The sequence below is a fragment of the Trichechus manatus genome, unplaced genomic scaffold, assembly GCF_000243295.1.
Source record: "Trichechus manatus latirostris isolate Lorelei unplaced genomic scaffold, TriManLat1.0 scaffold00080, whole genome shotgun sequence".
NCBI classification, from domain to species: Eukaryota; Metazoa; Chordata; class Mammalia; order Sirenia; family Trichechidae; genus Trichechus; species Trichechus manatus.
In genome coordinates, this window is record NW_004444016.1 from 8,647,745 (window position 1) to 8,667,601 (window position 19,857).

General features: G+C 38.5%; 2 protein-coding genes and 1 pseudogene across 5 annotated transcripts in view; all 3 read left to right on the forward strand.

The window, feature by feature from the left end:
- LOC105756523 (protocadherin gamma-A11-like) overlaps positions 1–334 on the forward strand; it is a 12,822-nt gene extending 12,488 nt beyond the window's left edge. Inside the window, exon 2 of the mRNA XM_023735627.1 lies at positions 7–334. Coding sequence (XP_023591395.1) covers positions 7–264 — 258 coding nt within the window. The 3' untranslated portion in view covers positions 265–334. The remainder of the gene's footprint in view (positions 1–6) is intronic.
- Positions 1–19,857, forward strand: part of LOC101354188 (protocadherin gamma-C4) — a 168,077-nt gene that overhangs the window by 86,578 nt on the left and 61,642 nt on the right. The window lies entirely within an intron of this gene.
- Positions 5,422–7,390, forward strand: LOC105756524 (protocadherin gamma-B4-like; annotated as a pseudogene).

Sequence of the window (19,857 nt, forward strand, 5' to 3'; positions counted from 1 at the left end):
GTGCAGGCCTTCCTGCAGACCTATTCTCACGAGGTCTCCCTCACCGCGGACTCGCGGAAGAGTCACCTGATCTTCCCTCAGCCCAACTACGCTGACAAGCTAATCGGCCCGGAGAGCTGTGAGAAAAGCGAGCCTCTTTTGCTGTCAGGGGATTCGGTGTTTTCCAAAGACAATCATGCATTAATTCAGGTGAGTCCACGTCAGATATATTGCAAAATATCTCTTAATGTAGATAATTTGTATATTGTGGAATTTATAAAGTAGTACAAACTTCTATGTTACTACTCTATAAAAAAAAACCCTTTGCCGTGGAGTCGATTCCGACTCATAGCGACCCTATAGGACAGAGTAGAACTGCCCGCATGGAGTTTCCAAGGAGCGCCTGGTGAATTGAAACTACCGACCTTTTCGTTAGCTGCTGTAGCACTTAACCACTACGCCACCAGGGTTTACTTTTTAAATTTATCAACTACAACAGTGTTCTTGATTTTAATTTGTTTTTCTTTTTTACTGGTCATGCAACAGTTTTGTTGAGCTCTGATGTCATTCTTCCAAAAGGAATAAATCTAATTCAATGGAAAGTATAGACAAAATTTTTATAAACTTTTGTAAATAGAGTGGCTTCACTTGAGATCCCTAACAAATTCATAAAGTGCATTTGGTTTATTTTAAAGTTCAGTAATTCTTCTTGGCCATTAGGGATACATACATTTATGCTTTCTCAGTGTCTTAAGTCATTTCATGGTATTAAACCATTAATGAACTTCCAAGTGATTTATTTCTTATACATTGAAAACTTTCTTACTGAAATATGCGAACAATGTAGTATCATGAGGAAAAAACTGAAAGAATTATATTTTCACCTCTGTTATAAATTTCAGGAATACAATGTCTATGCATTTTCAGGTTAGACTCTTTTTTTTTTTTTTTTGTTGCCCATTTTACTTGCACCAGTGAACTTAATGATGACTTTGTGGAATACTGACAATTAACCAATTTTGTTTTGAGTACATTTTTGGTACTGTGGTGAATTTGCCATAATTCTCTCTGCTTCCTGTGTTAAGTTTCCCATAACTTTTATCCCACACATGGAAAATTTTCTGGAAAGTGCAAAGATTCTAAGTGTTAACTAAGAACTTTATGCTTATTGTAGAATGTTTAACAAAAATTGAATGTTAAGGTCTCTTGGGAAAGAGTTGCTGGAACCTGTAAGAAGCCTGATTTCTTTTGGTCAAGTTTGTAAAAGCGTAGGGAACCATAATATCCAAATTACTCTTTCTTTTGTCTTTATATATTGACTATCTACTTTAAAAAAATAAAAGAGTTAAAACCAAGACTTAAAAGAGACATTAGAAACCTCTTAGAGAATGAAAAATAATCAAATGGCCCTAAAATGAGGCAGTTACTGCCACTGAGATTACTTTCTGCTTCTCCGCAACAAAGGCAAAAAAAGAAAATACAGATTTTATGGTTCTCCTTGTCTGACTTTTAAAAAGGAAGCATTTCAACTTGTCAAAAAATCATGCAAACTTTGTACTGACATTAAGTTCCAAATGGAATTTAATAAATAGAGCTCTCTGTATGTAATATTGTGGGGAAGAGAGGACAATGCCTTCCCTGTGGTTTCGTGGGGGCTATCAAAATGTTTATCACGTGTCCATTTCTCCTGGTGGTTAATGCAAAATAAAAGATGTACATGAAAATAAATTATTTGGGAAGCTAAGCTAACCTGGTCCAGTTATGCTGATCTCTTCACCTAATTTGATTTAGGGACAAATCATTGAGAGCTAGGGCAATGAATAGATATGCTCCTTAGACTAGATATCAGATATCAATGATCTCAACTATGCTTTCAGTTTGAGTCGAATACAAAAAACACAAAACAAACCCATTGTTGTTAAGTCGATTCTGACTCATAGTAACCCTATAGGACACAGTAGACCTGCCCCATACGGTTTCCAAGGAGCAGCTGGTAGATTTGAACTGCCAACTTCTTGGTTAGCAGCTGAGCACTTAACCACTGTGACACCAGTGCTTGAGTTGAATAGGCCTCATTAACTAGTTATTGAATGAATGAACAATATATGTGATCTCGGGATTGCTTGGTACTAGTATTCTAAATTTTCAGATGTAGTATGATAGAAAGAACATCGAGTGTGCAATTAGGTAACTTCCTGTATGACCTCTGACAATTTATTTAATCTCTTTAAGCTTTATCAAAATATAATTCCTAATTTGAAAAGATGTGGTGAGGACTAGGGCTAACATACAGGCCATGTGGTTCATACTATGTACTTACCAATTAACAGTAGCCATTTTTATTGTTGATAGAAAAAGGACTCATGCTTCCAACGTCCGCAGGCTTGACAGTCTCTTGGTAAAAGTAATAATTATTTATGTGCTTCTCCAGGTAGTACAATGGGATGAACTGTGGATGGAAACAAAACTGTGTTTTAAAATTTTTGCAAAAGATAGTTTACAAATCTTAAGTGCTCAGACACATTCTTGATTGAGAAGCCACAGTTGCAGACCATAAAGAAAGGGGAAAGATTGATTTGGATGAGACCATTTTATGAGTGTTCGTTTTTTTTCTATCTGAACCATAAAGTAACCTAAACAAGGGCCCTATTAAACTTCTTATTTTAAAGGAGTAGTTTACCCCCCAATGCAATTGCTAGGATGATTCAACTGGAAAATGGACTACCGAAACCTGAAAGTTGGAGTTATTTGGTTTTGGCTGCACAAAATACCAATCTTAGCTTTACAATATTTGTTGATAAATTTTTTTTTCTGAGAGTAACTAGGCAAGAGGTTTGGATGTTTACATTTCTTCTGGTTCCAATAATGAAATTATATGTCATCAGTATCAAGGACTTTGCTTGTCTTCCTATGTGTCATGGTTGTATTCACTTCATCTAATCAATCAAAGTGTTCAGCTATAACTTAAAAAGAGAAGAAGCTAAGCCCATCCACTGTTTTACAGCACCTAGAATTGGAGTTTAATTAGTCAGAAGACACTCTTTCTCACTGTCATTCTAGAAAAGATACCATGCTCCTTGAAGCAAACTTGATGAGACTATACAACTTGATTCATAGACCATTTTAAAATGAATTAGAAGGATAATGATAAATGAGTGCACTATTTTCTCAGTGATCTGTAAGAGTATAGCTGTGATTAGGAATTTAATACTTCTGGTGAAAAAAAATCGCTTTTTCCTCAAGTAAGATAACAGGTTCAAAAAGCAAACCCATAGTTGTGAAGGGATGTTGGTCCAACTAATGGTCTATATCTTAGGCAAGAGACAGACTTATTCTCTAATGTTACACTTTGAGTTCATTTTTAGGAAACCATACCTAATAAAAAGTTACCAACAACAGAGCACACTGTTTATGACACATTCTTAAAATACTGATGGCAAAAAATAGCCTATGGCAAACATAATTGAAAAAAATATTTTATAGAGGATGAAGTTTCTGGATACCTTACGAGAAGAGCTCTGGTTCATGAAAATGTGAAGGAATTGTCATGGGACCACAGAGTCAAATGAAATAATTAATCTATATGCACAAAAAATTGGTACCTCCACAATTTCTCTTAGAGAAGTTATACAAAGATCTACTATGTGTAATATCATTGAGGACCTGTATAATTTCCTAATTCATCTTTTAGTGTGAAGCATTTCACACAGTTGGAAGGAAGGTTTGCTACCTTCTAATTACTCAATAAAACACTTGAGTTTAATGATTAGAAAGTGGTCTCCTGAAAAAAGAATCATAGTGCAAAACCAATTATTTTACATATGCTTTCTCTCAATAAGAAATGCCTAATAAGAGCCAACTCTTATCTACCCAAAGCTAAGAAACCGGACATTTGTCAAATTTTGAAAATAGATGTCTCAGTACATAAGAGTTGCATATTGATTGTGAGACTTCTTAGAAGCTTCCTATATACTAGCATCTGAAGAGTCAGCCAATGGTTCATCCTGAGACACTGTTATGTGAAAAAATAAATAAATAAAGCCTTCCCATCAGAAAAGAAAGAATAATTGATTTTTAGCCTAAAAATGTTCTTGAAAGTCAAGATGAAATAAAAAGAAGTGATTGCTTTGACTTCAAATGCTGGGGACACTGAGGGTATAAATTCCCAGGAAAAACTGTGTGAACAAGATTGTACTACTGCCTTTCAACTTGCAAATTGCTCCAGAACCTCTGGGGTGCTCTGATTTCCTCAGGCTGCAGTTCTGGAGTAAGGACTGAGAGCACCGCTGTCTGCCAATGGGGAAACAGAGATAAGTGAAAAGATCTGTTAAGATTCCCTCTTGGTGGCTTTCCTAATCAGACAGAGTGCAAAGCAGAAAGCAGACCCGGAATAGTACTATTGTGACTCGCAATTCTAAAAATCTCTACCTGGCACACACGGATTTACTCACAATTAGTTCTGCTGCTTCTTGGCTACAGACCCTATAACCCAACCATATTTGAAAAGGATCTTATCTGGGCTGAAGCAGCAGCAACACCGACTGGGAAGAGATGGGGAACAGCACTGGAAGGAGTGGGACCGAGGCAAGTACTGTTTCCTTTCCTGCTGTTTTTGTCCTGCTGGTCATTTGCCCAGCAGATCCGCTACTCAGTCCCAGAGCAGCTGGCCAAGGGCTCGGTGGTGGGGAAACCTTGCCAAGAATCTGGGGTTCAGTGTCCCGGACTTACCCACTCAGAAGCTGTGAGTTAAGCTGAAAATGAGTACTTCGACCTGAGTGAGGAAAGCAGAGACTTACTTGTGAGTGACAGAATGGACTGGGAGCAGATATATCCCCCAAACATAGTTTGTACTGCACGTTTAGAAATGGCAGTTGAAAATCTTTTAAATGTTTTTCACATTAACATAGAGACTCAGGATGTGAACGATAATGTCCCCCCCTTTAAGCAACGCCACCCCCCCCAAAAAAACAAACCCACTGCCCTCCAGTCCAATCATAGTGACCCCATATGGTTTCCAAAGCTGTAAATCTTTACAGAAGCAGGTTGCTACATCTTTTTCCCACGGAGCTGCTGGTGGGTTCAAACTGCCGACTGTTCGCTTAGCAGCCAAGCGCTTTAACCACCGCACCACTGTTGTTCAGCAGGAATGTTTTTAAACATCTCTAAGTTGACCCAGCCTGAAGCAAGATTTGCAACAGAACTTCTGCAGGATCCAGATGTTGGAACCAATTCCTTACAAAATTACCATCTTAGCATCAACTCTATATTTGCCTTCAAAATAAAAGCAAGCAATAGTGGAAAGGAATTCGTTGAACTTGTGTTAGAGAAGACGCTAGATCAGAAAAAGCAGATCTTCCATTGATTAGTTCAGACAGCCTTGGATGGCGAGGACCCGACCCTGAAGTGGAACCGCTTAGATCCTGATCCTGGTAGTTGACGCCAATGATACCAGCCGCCCCCCGCCCCCCACACCCCGTGTTCAACTGGGACGTGCGCAGGGTCAGCCTTCAGGAAACGTGTCCCCCGCGCACCTCCGTGGTGCCGGTGAGGGCCACAAATCCAGATGAGTTCGTCAACACAGAGGTCATGTGTGTCTTTGCAGCCCAGAGTGTCCCAACCCAGTCTGGCCTTGATCACAATAGTGGAGAAATGAAAACAAGTACATTGGACTTCGAAGAGATAAAAAAACATACCACGGTTTTGGAAGCAACGGACAGGGGGTGGACTGGTTGCCCAGTACACTGTTGAGATCGAAATTCTAAACGATAATGACAATGTCCCAGAGGTGATTTTTACTTCTATTTTCACAATGATTCCCGAAGGTTCTGCACCTCAGATAGTAATCATTGTTTAAAACACAGGATCCATATTCCGGAGAAAACAGGGAGATCACGTGTCTGATACAAGAAACTGCACCTTTCAGAATTGAATCTTTAGCCAGTACTTACTACAAGCTTGTAACAGATGAGACCTTGGACCAGGAGCTGACCTCGGAGTACAATATCACCATCACAGCCACCGACAGGTGCAAGCCGCCTCTCTCCTCCAGCAAAGCGTCACCCTGCACATCACGGATGCAAACGGCATCCTACATAATCCATTTGGCTGAGAAAAACCCACCGGGTGCCGCCATCGCACACGTACGCGCCTCAGATCCCGAATTATGTCCGAATGGTCTACAACTCCATAGCAGCCAGCTACCTGGAGCCGCGGGCGCTGTTGTCTCACGTGTCTGTGAGCGCGCAGGGCGGGGTGGTGTTCGCGCAGCGCGCCTTCAACCACAAGCAGCTGCGCACCTTCGAGCTGACGCTGCAGGCGTGTGACCAGGGCTCACCTACGCTCAGCGCCTACACGAGCCTGCGCGTGCTGGTGGGCCACCGCAAAGACAACGCTCCCAGGGTGAGGTAGCTGGCGCTGGGGCCCGACGGTTGGGCGGTCTTCCACACAGCGCCGCGCGCTGCGCAGCCGGGCTCCCTGATCACCAAAGTGGTGCCGGTGGCCTAAGACTCGGGGCCCAACGCCTGGCTGTCCTACCACGTGCTGCAAGCCAGTGAGCCCAGCCCGGGGCTGCCCACAGGCGAGGTGCGCATGGCGCGAGCCTTGGGCAACAGAGACGCGTCCTGCCTGCAAGCGCCTATTGGTCTCTGTGCGCGACAGAGGACAGCAGCCCTTTCGGCCACCGCCACGCTGCTCTGGTCTTCGCAGACAGTCTACAGAAGGCGCTGCCAGACCTCAGCGACCACTCTGCAAGGTTACACACTGATTCCAAAACTGATTTCTATTTGGTAATTGCCTTAGCCTTACTTATTTTTATTCTTCCTGACTGCATTATTTGTGCTTGTTTTTACCTGCCGGAGATCCAAAAATGGCCGTTTCTTGGATTCTTTCACAGCAGATCTCTACCCAGCTCTAGGCCCCAGGTTTCAGGATAACTGTAACTCTATGATGTCATATCCCACAATTCCAGGGAATTGTCCTACTCCTCAGGACCGAATAGTAACCTCACTGGAGGAATCCCCTCAGGGAAAGCGGGTGAGTCTGATTGCTTGGACCAGAATCCACCCTCCAAAGTGAGAAATGCTTGAGGAAATTTAAGTCCAATCACAAGTGAGTTTTCTTCCAGCATGAACTACTTTTGAATATCTTAGGGAAAACCATTTCAGGCAGCAAGGTCAAAGGCACTAAGATGAGAAAGTTGTTTGGGATGTGGTGAACTTGAGGGACAGTGGTCAGAGACGGCTGGAATATCAGAGGGGCTGCACCATTTAGGGCTTGGTAGGCCATGGTAGGCAAAACATTGAACGACATAGGAAGCATCAAAAGAGATGGAAGGAATATACATAGAGTCATTGTACCCAAAAGAATTGGTCAAAATTCAACCATTTCAGGAGGTATCATATGATCAATAATTGATGGTATTGAAGGAAGAAGTCCAAGATGCACTGAAGGCATTGGCAAAAAACAAGGCTCCAGGAATTGACAAAGTATCGAGATGCTTCAACAAATGATACAATGCTGGAAGTGCTCACTGATCTATGCCAAGAAATTTGGAAAAAAGCTACCTGGCCAGCCAGTTGGAAGAGATCCATATCTGTGCCCATTCCAAAGAAAAGTGATCCAACAGAATGTGGAAATTATCAAATAATATCATTAATATCACACTCAAGTAAAGTTTTGCTGAAGATAATTCAAAAACGGTTGCAACAGTACATCGACAGGGAACTTCCAGAAATTCAAGCCAGATTCAGAAGAGGATGTGGAACCTGGGATATCATTGCTGATGTCAGATGGATCTTGGCTGAAGGCAGAGAATACTAGGAAGATGTTTACCTGTGTTCCATTGACTATGCAAAGGCGTTTGACTGTGTGGATCATAATAAACTATGGATAATATTGCGAAGAATGGGAATTCCAGAACACTTCATTGTGTTCATGCAGAACCTGTACATAGTCCAAGAGGCAGTCTTTCCAACAGAACAAAGGGATACTGCATGGTTTAAAGTCAGGAAAAGTGTTCTTCAGGGTTGTATCCTTCCACCATACTTATTCAATCTGTATGCTGAGAAAATAATCTGAGAAGCTGGACTATACGAAGAAGAATGTGGCATCAGAATTGGAAGAAGACTCATTAACAACCTGTGATATGCAAATGGCACAACCTTGCTTGCTGAAAATGAAGAGGACTCAAAGCACTTACTGATAAAGATCAAAGATTACAGCCTTTAGTATGGATTACACCTCAACATAAAGAAAGTAAAAATCCTCACAACTGGACCATTAAGCAACATCATGATAAATGGAGAAAGTATTGAAGTTATAAAGGATTTTATTTTACTTACATCCACAATCAACGCTCATGGAAGCAGCAGTCAAGAAGTCAAATGATGTATGCATTGGGTAAATCTGCTGCAAAAGAATTCTTTCAAGTGTTAAAAGGCAAATATGTCACATTGAGGGTTAAGGTGCACCTGACCTAAGCCATGCTGTTTTCAATTAACCTCATATGCATACAAAAGCTGTACAATGAATAAGGAAGACCGAAGAAGAATTGATGCCTTTGAATTATGGTGTTGGTGAAGAATATTGAATATACCATGGACTGCCAGAAGAACAAACAAATCTCTCTTGGAAGAAGTACAGCCAAAGTGCTCCTTAGAAGCAAGGATGGCGAGACATTGTCTCATGTACTTTGGACATGTCACCAGGAGGCACCATTCCCTGGAGAAGGGCATCATGCTTGGTAAACTAGAGAGTGAGCAAAAAAGAGAAAGACCCTCAATGAGATGGATTGACACGGTGGCAGCAACAATGGTTTCAAACATAGCAAGGATTGTGAAGATGGTGCAGGACCGGGCAGTGTTTCGTTCTGTTGTACACAGGGTCGCTATGAGTCAAAACTGACTCCAGGGCACCTAACAACAACAAGCCATGGTAGGGCCCTCCCTACCATGCTTGGCTGCTAACCAGAAGGTTGGTTGTTGGAACCCACCTCTGAAAAAAGGCCTGTGATCTACTTCAGAAGAGTTTCATCCGCCGAAAACCCTATGAGCACAGTTCTACTCTGACACACAGGGGTTGCCATGAGTCTGAATCAACTCTATGGCAATTGGTTTGGTTTTTTGGTTTAGGCCATTGTAATGTGTTTTGATTATTATATTTCATAATTTGCTTCAATATTCAAATTGTGTTGACAAAGGGGGGGGAATCTTGATTCAACCCACTGTTGGGTGGAAAGGAAATGGTAGGAAGAGAGATATTTAGACTTTATCAGAAAATTTCTCTGAATGTTGGTGTGTACCATTTTTAGACCCGGAAGTAAAGGAAGTAAATTTCTGACAATTTTTAAATTATGTTTTCCGTATTCTCTTAGATTTTCTTTTTATAATTATAATATAAAAGATGCACATCTTACTGTTATATCACTTCTACTCAGCACATGCATTTTTCTTTTTGTCTATTTGAGAAACCTTTTCTCACAGCAAAAAAAATCTGGCTGATAAAGTTAACCTATGATTTCAACAAATCTAAGAATAAGACTAATGGAAGTTGCTAGTCCTAACCTTGAAAATTATTGTTTCACTGACAGGTTTCTTATGACTGAGTGTTCCAGTCTCTTTCTCACTCTGAACTTTGCTCCTCAAACTACATTATGAGAACCACCAAAAGTTAGCCTGTATTTTGTTTCTCCATCCTTGTCCACTCCATTGTTTGTTAGAGTAAAAATAGAGCCTCTCTCCTATGACCTATTTAAGGCTTGGCAACTTAGGCCAATGCAAATGCTTTAAGTGAATTTGAGCTAGCATAAAATTCTGGATATGGACTACTCCTTGTAATCAGGTGATTGCACAAATGGATCCAAATAACGTTAGCACAGCATTTCACTGAACCTGCAGTTTACAAACACTTTAAAACTTATGGAATAACATTTGCATACAGAATGACCTGTTATATAGTTATTCCACTGTCAATGATATATTGAATATTTGACTGATTAGGGGAACACTAGTGAATTGGAAGCTCACAATCTAAAATAGAAACCTCTTCCTCCCAAAAAGAAAAGGAAACAGTTACCTTTGGAAAACAAATTAGCTAAAGTAATACAAAAACTCTGAAAAGAATGAAAAGAGAGTTACTGGTAAGTCATGAAAAAAAGAATATCAATTGTTGTTATAGTTAGGTGTCGTAGAGTCAGTTCTGACTCATAGCGACCCTATGAACAACAAAACGCTGCCCCATCCTGCGTCATCCTTACAATTGTTGTTATGTTTGAGCCCATTGTTGCAGCCACTGTGTCAATTCATCTCGTTGAGGGTCTTCTTCTTTTTCGTTGACCCTCTCTCTACCTTGCCAAGCATGATGTCCTTCTCCAGAGACTGGTCCCTTCTGATAACATGAGACAAAGTCTTGCCATCTTCACTTCTAAGGAGCACTCTGGCTATGCTTTTTCCAAGACAGACTTGTTATTTCTTCTGGCAGTCCATGGTATGTTCAGTATTCTTCACCAACACTGTAATTTAAAGGTATCAATTCTTCTTCGGTCTGGCTTACTCATTGTCCAGCTTTCCCATCCATATGAGGTGATTGAAGACACCATGGCTTGGATCAGGAGCACCTTAGTCCTCATGGTGACATTTTGTTTTTTTTAAAACACGTTAAAGAGGTCTTTTGCTGCAGATTTGCCCAATGCAATGAGTCATTTGATTTCTTGACTGCTGCTTTCATGGGCATTGATTGTGTATCCAAGTAAAATGAAATCCTTTACAAGTTCAATATTTTCTCCATTTATCATGATGTTGCTTATTGGTCCAGTTGTGAGGATTTTTGTTTTCTTTATGTTGAGGTGTAATCCATACTAAAGGCTGTAATCTTTGATCTTCATCTGTAAGTGCTTCAAGTCCTCTTCACTTTCAGCAAGCAAGGTTGTGTCATTTGCATATCACAGGTTGTTAATGAGTCTTCCTCCAATCCTGGTGCCATGTTCTTCTTTGTATGGTCCAGCTTCTTGGATTATTTTTCTCAGCATACAGATTGAATAAGTATGGTGAAAGGATACAACCCTGACACACACATTTCCTAATTTTAAAACATGCAGTATCCCCTTGTTTTGTTCAAATGACTCCCTCTTGATCTCTGTACAGGTTCTGCATGATCACAATTAAGTGTTCTGGAATTCCCATTCTTCACAGTGTTATCCATATTTGTTATGATCCACAGAGTCAAATGCCTTTGCGTAGTCAATAAAACACAGGTAAACACCTTTCTGGTATTCTCTGCCTTCAGCCAAGATCCATCTGACATCAGCAATGATATCCCAGGTTCCACATCCTCTTCTGAATCTGGCTTGAATTTCTGGCAGTTTCCTGTTGATGTACTGCTGCAACCGTTTTTGAATTATGTTCAGCATAATTTTACTGAAGTGTGATATTAATGATATTATTTGATAATTTCCACCTTCTTTTGGATCACCTTTCTTTGGAATGGGCACAAATATGGATCTCTTCCAGTTGGTTGACCAGGTAGCTGTCTTCTAAATTTCTTGGCATAGTCAAGTGAGCACCTCCAGCGCTGCATCTGTTTGTTGAAACATTTCAGTTGATACTTTGTCAATTCCTGGAAACTTGTTTTCTGCCAATGCCTTCGGTGCAGCTTGAACGTCTTCCTTCAAGACCATTCTTGATCATATGCTACCTCCTGAAATGGTTGAACTTCAACTAATTCTTTTTGGTACAGTGACTGTGTATTCCTTCCTCCTGCTTTTGAAGCTTCTTGCATCATTCCATATTTTACCTACAGAATTCTTCAGAATTGCAACTGGAGGCTTGAATTTTCTCTTCAGTTCTTTCAGCTTGAGAAATGCTGAGTGTGTTTTTTCCCTTTGGTTTTCTAAATCTAGGTCTTTGTATGTTTCATTATAATACTTTACTTTGTCTTCTGGAGCTGCCCTTTGAAATCTTCTGTTCAGCTCTTTTGCTTCATCATTTCTTCCATTCACTTTAGCTACTCTATGTTCAAGAGCAATTTCAGAGTCTCTTCCGACTTCCATTTGGTATTTTCTGTCTTTCTTGTCTTTTTAATGACCTTTTGCTTTCTTCATGTATAATGTCCTTGATGTTATCCCAAACTCATCTGGTTGTTAGTCATTAGCGTTCAATGTGTCAAATCTATTTTTGAGATGGTCTCCAAATTCAGGTGGGATATACTCAAGGTCGTATTTTGGCTCTCGCAGACTTGTTTTAATTTTCTTCAGTTTCAACTTGAACTTGCATATGAGTAATTGATGGTCTGTTCCACAGGTGGCCCCTGGCCTTGTTCTGACTGATGATATCGAGCTTCTCCATCGTCTCTTTCTGCAGATGCAGATTTGATTCCTGTGTTTTCCATTCAGTGAGCTCCACAAGTATAGTAACTGTTTACATAGTTGAAAAGGGTACTTAAAATGAAGAAGTGGTTGATCTTGCAAAATTCTGTAATGTGATTTCTCGCATCATTTCTATCACCAAGGCTGTATTTTCCAATTACCAATCCATCTTCTTTGTTTCCAACTTTCACATTCCAGTCACCAGCAATTATCAATACATCTTGATAGGGAGATGCATAAAAATGTGTCTGGTTATTCACTGGTTATTCACAGTAGGGTTCCATACTGGCATGGATTCTGTAGTTTATCTAAGCTATGTTAATTTTATTATAAATGCAATCTGGGTGTTGGTCTCTAAAAAGAATTCAGCAAACCTGATAATTTGGCATCTTCAACCTGGATTTCTGATACTCAACTGAAGAATCTACTAAAGCCACCATGTGTCTATCAGTTTGTTGTACTATGGTGGCTTGCATGTTGCTGTGATACTGGAAGCTTTGCCACCAGTATTTCAAATACCAGAAGGGGTCACCCTTGGTAGACAGGTTTCAGTGGAGCTTCCAAACTAAGACAAACTAGAAAGAAGGACCTGGCAGTCTACTTCTGAAAAAACTGATCAGTGAAAACCTTATGAATAGCAGCAGACCATTGTCTAATATAGTGCCACGAGATGAGCCCCTCAGGTTGCAAGGCACTCAAAATACCACAGCGCAGGTCTGGGCTATGTTTTGTTCTTTTGTACATGGGGTTGCTATGCGTTGGAACCAACTTGACAGCGCCTAACAACAATAACAACAACAGCTAAAGCTTGGAATCCAAGAAAAGGTAAGCATCTGAGACAAATATGTGTCACTTGCATATGCTGGCTCTATTTTGTGTAATACTTTGCTCTGGCAGTATATTAGGGGAGGTAGGAATATTCCTGGTGAGCAAAGGGCACTTATTTGACACCAGTTGACCCTTATTTTCTATTACCTTAAAAAAAATTGAGGTCTGATTTACACACAAATTGATTTTTGTATGTGGTATGAGGTAGGGCATGAGGTTCTTTATTTTATCATGAGAATGCTCAGTTTCTCCAGAATTATTTGTTGGAAAGATTTTCCTTTTTATATTTAATTACTTTTACTTCCTTGTGAAAGTCATTTGACTGGTCCATGTGGATCTATTTCTGGACTCTCTGTCACATTCCATTGATCTATATGTCTATCTCTTTGCTGATACCACACTGTCTTGAATGTTCTAGCTTTTACCGTAAGTCTTCAAGTCAGGTAGGTAAGTCCACCAACCCTATTTTCCAGGACTATTTTGACTCTCCTTGGTCCTTTGTCTTTCCAAATAAATGAAAATCATCTTGTCAATTTCCAGGGGTGAAAATCTTCCTGGGATTTTAAATGGGATTGCATTGAATCTGTTGATCAATTGTGTGTGTGTGTGTGTGTGTGTGTGTGTGTGTGTGTGTGTAGACTGTCATCTCAACAATGTTGAGACTTTCAATTCATGAGCCAGGTATATCTTTCTAATAATTTAGGTGTTCTTTAACTTCTCTCAGCAATGTTTTATAGTTTTCAGTGTAGATGTCATATTACCTTTTATTAAATAATCCTAAATTTTTATGTTATTAGAAATAGTATTGTTTTCTAATTTCATTTTCTAATTTTTCATTCTTAGTGTAGAGAAAAATGATTGATTTTTGTATATTTCATACGCTTTTGAAAAATAAGAGATACAGTGTGCTCTGTTCTCATACTATATTGCAGTTCCTTCTGCCCTGTACCCTAAGACTAAGCCACCTCTGCATAAGCTTAGGCTTCCACTCTCTGCAGTATACATGTTGGGAGAGCTTACCTGAGAACAAAATAAACACTGCCCCAAGTCTAGTATGGGTGACTTGTTCATTCATTTATATAACAAATATTATTAACTGCTTTATAATATTATTAACAATTATTATTAACTGCATACAAGACATTGTTCTAGGTGCCAAGGATGCAGCAGTGAACAGAGCAGATACAACTCCTGCCTTAATGGGCATCTACATTAAGATATGGTGTTTTACAAGTGTAATAAATGCTACAAAAGAAAAATACATGGGTGCTAAAAAAAAAAAAGAAAACTTGTATTAGACAGACTTGGCCTAGTCTAAAGGGCCAGGGAAGGCTTATTTCAGGCAGTGACATTTAAAGTAAGATTTGAAGGATGGGTAGAAATTAGCTAGGCAATAAAGAAAGTAAAGAAGTGGTTAGACAGATATGTAAGTATCCAAAAAAAAGGAAGGTGAGACTCAATCAATTGAAAAGGGTTATGGAGGCTAGAAATGGAAAATAATTCATTGAGGCTAATGAGGTAGGCAGAGCGTTATTAGCCATACTAAATATTTTATTCTAAGTACCCTTGTACTTAGGAGCCATTGAACGGTTTTAAATAAGGCAATGCCAAGATAGAATTTGAATATTTAAAAGATCGCTCTGGCTGCTCTGTGGAGAATGAATTTATAAGAGTTACAAATGGAAGTAGGGAGACTGCCAATGTGTCTGGTAAGAAATGGTGCTGCCTTGGATTCAAGCGGTAGCAGTGGAAAAACAAATAAATGAGTGTACTGGAGATGCATTTAGGAAATAGATTCAATAGGACTTAATAATGAAAGAAGTGGAAAGTAATCTCCATGACAGCAGTTTGAACCCACCCAGAGGCAACCCTATGGAACACAGTTCTACTCTGAAACACATGGGGTAACCATAAGTCAGAATAGACTCGACTACAACTGCTGTATATATATACACGTATGTACACACACATTATTATTTTAGTTTTTTGAGAGTACGTTGCAGACACCATGCTTCATTTCTAAACACTTCATTGTGTATTTCCTAAGAACAAGAACTTTTTTTTTTACATAGGCGAAGGACAATAATGAAAATCAGAAAGTTTAATATGGATACAATCTAATCTACAGTCCATATTCAAATTCCAGCAATTTCCCCAATAATTTCCTGTATTATATATATATTTTCATGTGCAGAACACATATTGCACTTTGTTGTCATGTCTCTTTAGTTTCCTCTAATCTGAAACAGTTCCTCCGCCTTTCTTTGTCTTTCATGACATTGCAATTTTTAAAGACTATAAGCCATTTATTTTGTAGCATGCCCCTTAATTTGGGTTTGTTTTATGTTCCTTCATGACTAGATTCAGATTACGTATTTTTGGCAGTATATTAGTTATCTATTGCTGTGTAACATAAATTTCCCCTAAATTTAGTGGCTTAAAACAACAAACATTTATTATCTCATAGGTTTTGTGGATCATGAATCTGATGGCTCTGCTAGGTGCCTCTGCCTCAAAGCCTCTCACAAAGCTGCAATCAAGGTATCAGCTAGGGCTGCTGTCTTGTCTGAAGGCTTGACTGAGGGAGGCTCCATTTCTAAGCTCACTCACATAATTATTGTCAAGGTTCAGTTCCTCATGGGCTGTTGGGGTGAGGGCCCCAGTTTCTTTCTGGATGTTGTCTAGAGGCCTCCTTCAGTTCCTTGCCACAGGGACTTCTCCTTAGGGCAGCTCAAAACATGGCAGCTGGCTCCCATCAAAGCGAACAAGAGAGCCAGAGAGGGTAAGCAAGATGGAAGCCACATCTTTTTGTAAACCTAATTTTGGAAGTGACATCCCATCACTTTTGCAGTATTCTGTTCATTAGAAGCAAGTCACTAGGTTCAGCCCCCGCTGAAGTAGAGGTAATTTTTAAACTCCATTTATAATAATTTATTCTATACTTATGAGTTGGTGTTATACTGTAAGAAAGAGCTTTCTCTTCTTTATTTATTCATTTATGGCTCATGCATGTTTTTCTTTCTTTATTTCTTTTTTACTTTCCCTGTTTCAGCCCCAGGCTGAGACTTTTATCCAAAAAGCCCTGTTTCTTTTTGGGAGGGCATAGTGTTTACAAACCAACATCTGGGTGATAGGTGTACTCATTGCTAATTGGGTGTCACTGTTTCTAGGTCTTTTCAGCAGACAGAGGTAGGAAATACACACACACACACACACACCTATATCTACACGCACCCTCAGAATCACGAGTTCATACTGATATCTCCAGTTCAGGTCCTTTCCTCTCTTCCATTTTTGTATCTTCCTTTTCCAATGGTGAGAACCCTGACTCCCAACATTATGCATATATTTACTCATTTGCTCAATCTGGCAATACACAGAAACCAGTTTCAGAATTGCTATACCCATATCAGTGTGAAAAACCAACCTATTACGTAGAGTTTAAGATCTGGTTGCAGCTGTTTGTATTTAGACTGAGAGTATATGGTCTAACTACTGTATTCAAATGTTCAAAAGTACTCTGTTCAAAAGTTAGTTGTGTGTGGTTATGTTATTCATTTGAAATGCAGTTAAGTTCATTTTTTTCTATTAAATGAAATTTAAGAGTTTTTCCCCATCTTTGTTGGTTTAGTATTTTTTTTTAATGTTAAAACATTAGCATAATTAGTCAAAACTGTACCAAAAAAGTATACTCAGAAAATTGTCACTCCCTCCTCTATCCCTTTTCTCTCATTTATACCACCTACTGTAGATAGTCAATTTCATTGGGTTCTGGTTTATCCTCCATCTGCTTCTTTTCAGAAAAGAAAAAAAGATATGTTTATATATTTTTTATTTCTCTTTTCTTTCTTACACAAAAGGTAACATACTTTGCAGGCAATCCTGGCTTTGAATGGTTCCAATATGCACAAATACCAGTTACCAGTTAAAAAAAAAAAAAAACAGTGCCATGGAGTCGATTCCGACTCATGGCAACCCTACAGGACAGAGTAGAACTGCCCCATAGGATTACCAGTTTAGTTTAGTTAAATAACACCAGTCCCCCAACAACAGTTCAAATATCATTACTACAGTGTGTTAACTCTGGGTAACTACATAAAGTACAAACTTTGAGGCTAGCCCTTCAATCCACAAATCACCGTGCAAATAACATGTGCATCATGATCAATGACCAATCATCTCACATCTTTTAAAATCTGTCAGTGATTGGTCACTGTACATCTGTTATTCAGTTCATACACAGACAAGAAAGCATGGAGTTGTGTTGCCTGCTTGTCTCCCAGTGATAAACCCATGTGACATTTTACAAAAATAGAAGAAAGCGGCCAATAAAGATAAAAGTGCAGAAAAAAAAAAAAAGCAAAGGTGGTATGCTGTAAGTGAAATTCAAATCCAGTGTAAATAGAGTTATAAAAGAAATAACTGACTGTGGGAATGTTGACACTACTGCTGTTAAGAGCCTTTAGACATTCAGCCAAAGGAGCTAAGTGAAGGTGAACTTATTGACGTAAATGAGAAAAATGGTTGTGACAAAAAAAGATATCCCAGAGAAACAGATGCCAGCAAAAAGTTTTACATTAAAGGTAGTCTCAGAGATATTTTATGAATTTAAAAGCTCAAAGGATAAGAGCTGGAAGGTGATCCAAACTTAGAAGAGAGTATGACAATTTGCCAAGACATAGAAAAGATTGTCCTGTATCCTAAGTTATATGATGAGAAAAAAGCCAAGCCTGTTCAAACTACTCTTGATAAGTATTTTGCAAAGAAATCAAACACTTTAGTTCTCAATGTTTTTAATGTTTTAAATTACAATGTGCTAAATAAATATTACCTTTACTACTTTTTTCACTTACCTATACATTTATAACCAACAGTAAGAGAATTTGTAAAGTTTTGACAAAAATTCTAAAAGTCACAGAATGATCATAATCTTTCCCGTTTATTAAGATCACTTTACACAGTTTCGGCAGTGTGCATGATCATGTTTACAATCCCACACTACTGTGAAAAGAAAGGACTGCCTATATAAACTCTTATGCACTTGGCTTTTTTTTTTTTTTTTTTAGGTTTTTAACCAACTTTATTGTGTTATAATTTACATACAATAAAATGCACCTTTTAAAAGCATACAGTTCAATAAATTTTGACAAATGTTTACAATTACACCTGTGTAACCACCACAATCAAGACATAGAGCATTTCTATAATGTTCAAAAGTTCCCTCATGCCCCTTTGCAATCTACTCCCCACATCCCTTCTCCAGGCAACTACTGGTCTGCTTTCTGTCACTATAGATTAGTTTGCTTCTTCCAGAATTTACTCTGAATGGAATCCTACCTGTACTCTTTTGAGTCTGTCTTCTTCTGCTCAGCATGTTTTTAAAATTCATCCTTGTTGTTCTGTGTATTGGTAGGTTCTTCCTTTTCATTGCTAAGCAGTACTGATGTATATGGATATATCAAATTTGTTTAGCCAATCACCTGTTAATGGACATTTGAGTTGTTTCCGGTTTGGTGCTATTCTTAATTAAGTTGTCATGAACATGCACGTACAAATCTTTTTATGGACAGATTTTTTTTTGTCTTGATAATTACTTAATTGCTGAATTATATGATATGGGAAATACATGTTTAACTTTATAAGAAGCTGCAAAACTATTTTCCAAGGTGGTGATAGCACTTTACATTCCAACCAGCAATGTATGAGTTTCATTTGCTCCACATTTTCACCAATGCTTCCTATAATCAAACTTATTAATTTTTAGCCATTCTAGTGGGTGTTTAGTAGTATCTCATTGTGGTTTTAATTTGGGTTTCCCTGTGACTAAAGACATTGAGCATCTTTCCATGTGCTTATTGACTATTTGTGTATCTTTTTCTTGAAGTATCTCTTCAAATATTTTACTCGTTTTTAATTGAGTTGTTTGTCTTTCTAAAATTGAGTTATGAAAGGTTTTTTTTTTAAGTATTCTGGATACAAGTTCTTTGTCACATATATGTTTGGTGGATATTTTATCCCAAACTGTGACTTGTTTTATCATTTTTTAAATAGTGTTTTTTGAAGAGCAGACATTCACATTTTTATAAAATCAAATTTATCAAATTTTTTCTTTTATGGTTTGTCTTATTTAAGATGTACTTGCATGCATTTGCAAAGTTGTGATGATTTTCCTCCTATGCTTTTTACAAAAAACTCACAGTTTTACCATTTATAATTTGGTCTATGCTTCATTCATTTTGAGTTGATGTTTGTGTATGGTGTGAGATAAGGGTCAAGTTTGTCTTTTTCCAAAGGGATATTCAGTTGTTCCATTTGCTGAGAAGACCATCCTTTTCCCCATTGCATAATCTTGGCTGCTTAATCAAAAAATCATTTAGCCAGATATGTGTGGGTCTTTTTATGGACTCTCTGTTCTATCAATTTATATGTATATGCCAATACCACATTGTCTTGACTACTGTTGCATTGTACTGAAGTCTTGAAATTAGGTAGTATAAGTCCTCCAACTTTGTTCTCTTTTGAAATTGTTTTGATTTTCTAATTCCTTTAATTTTTTTAATATCCTCCTGCCACCTTCTTAAAAAAAAAAAAAAAACCCTTCTGGATATTGATTAGGACTGCATTGAATCTATAGCTCAATTTGGGAAGAATTGACATCTTAACATTGTTGAATTTTTTCAATCTATAAACAT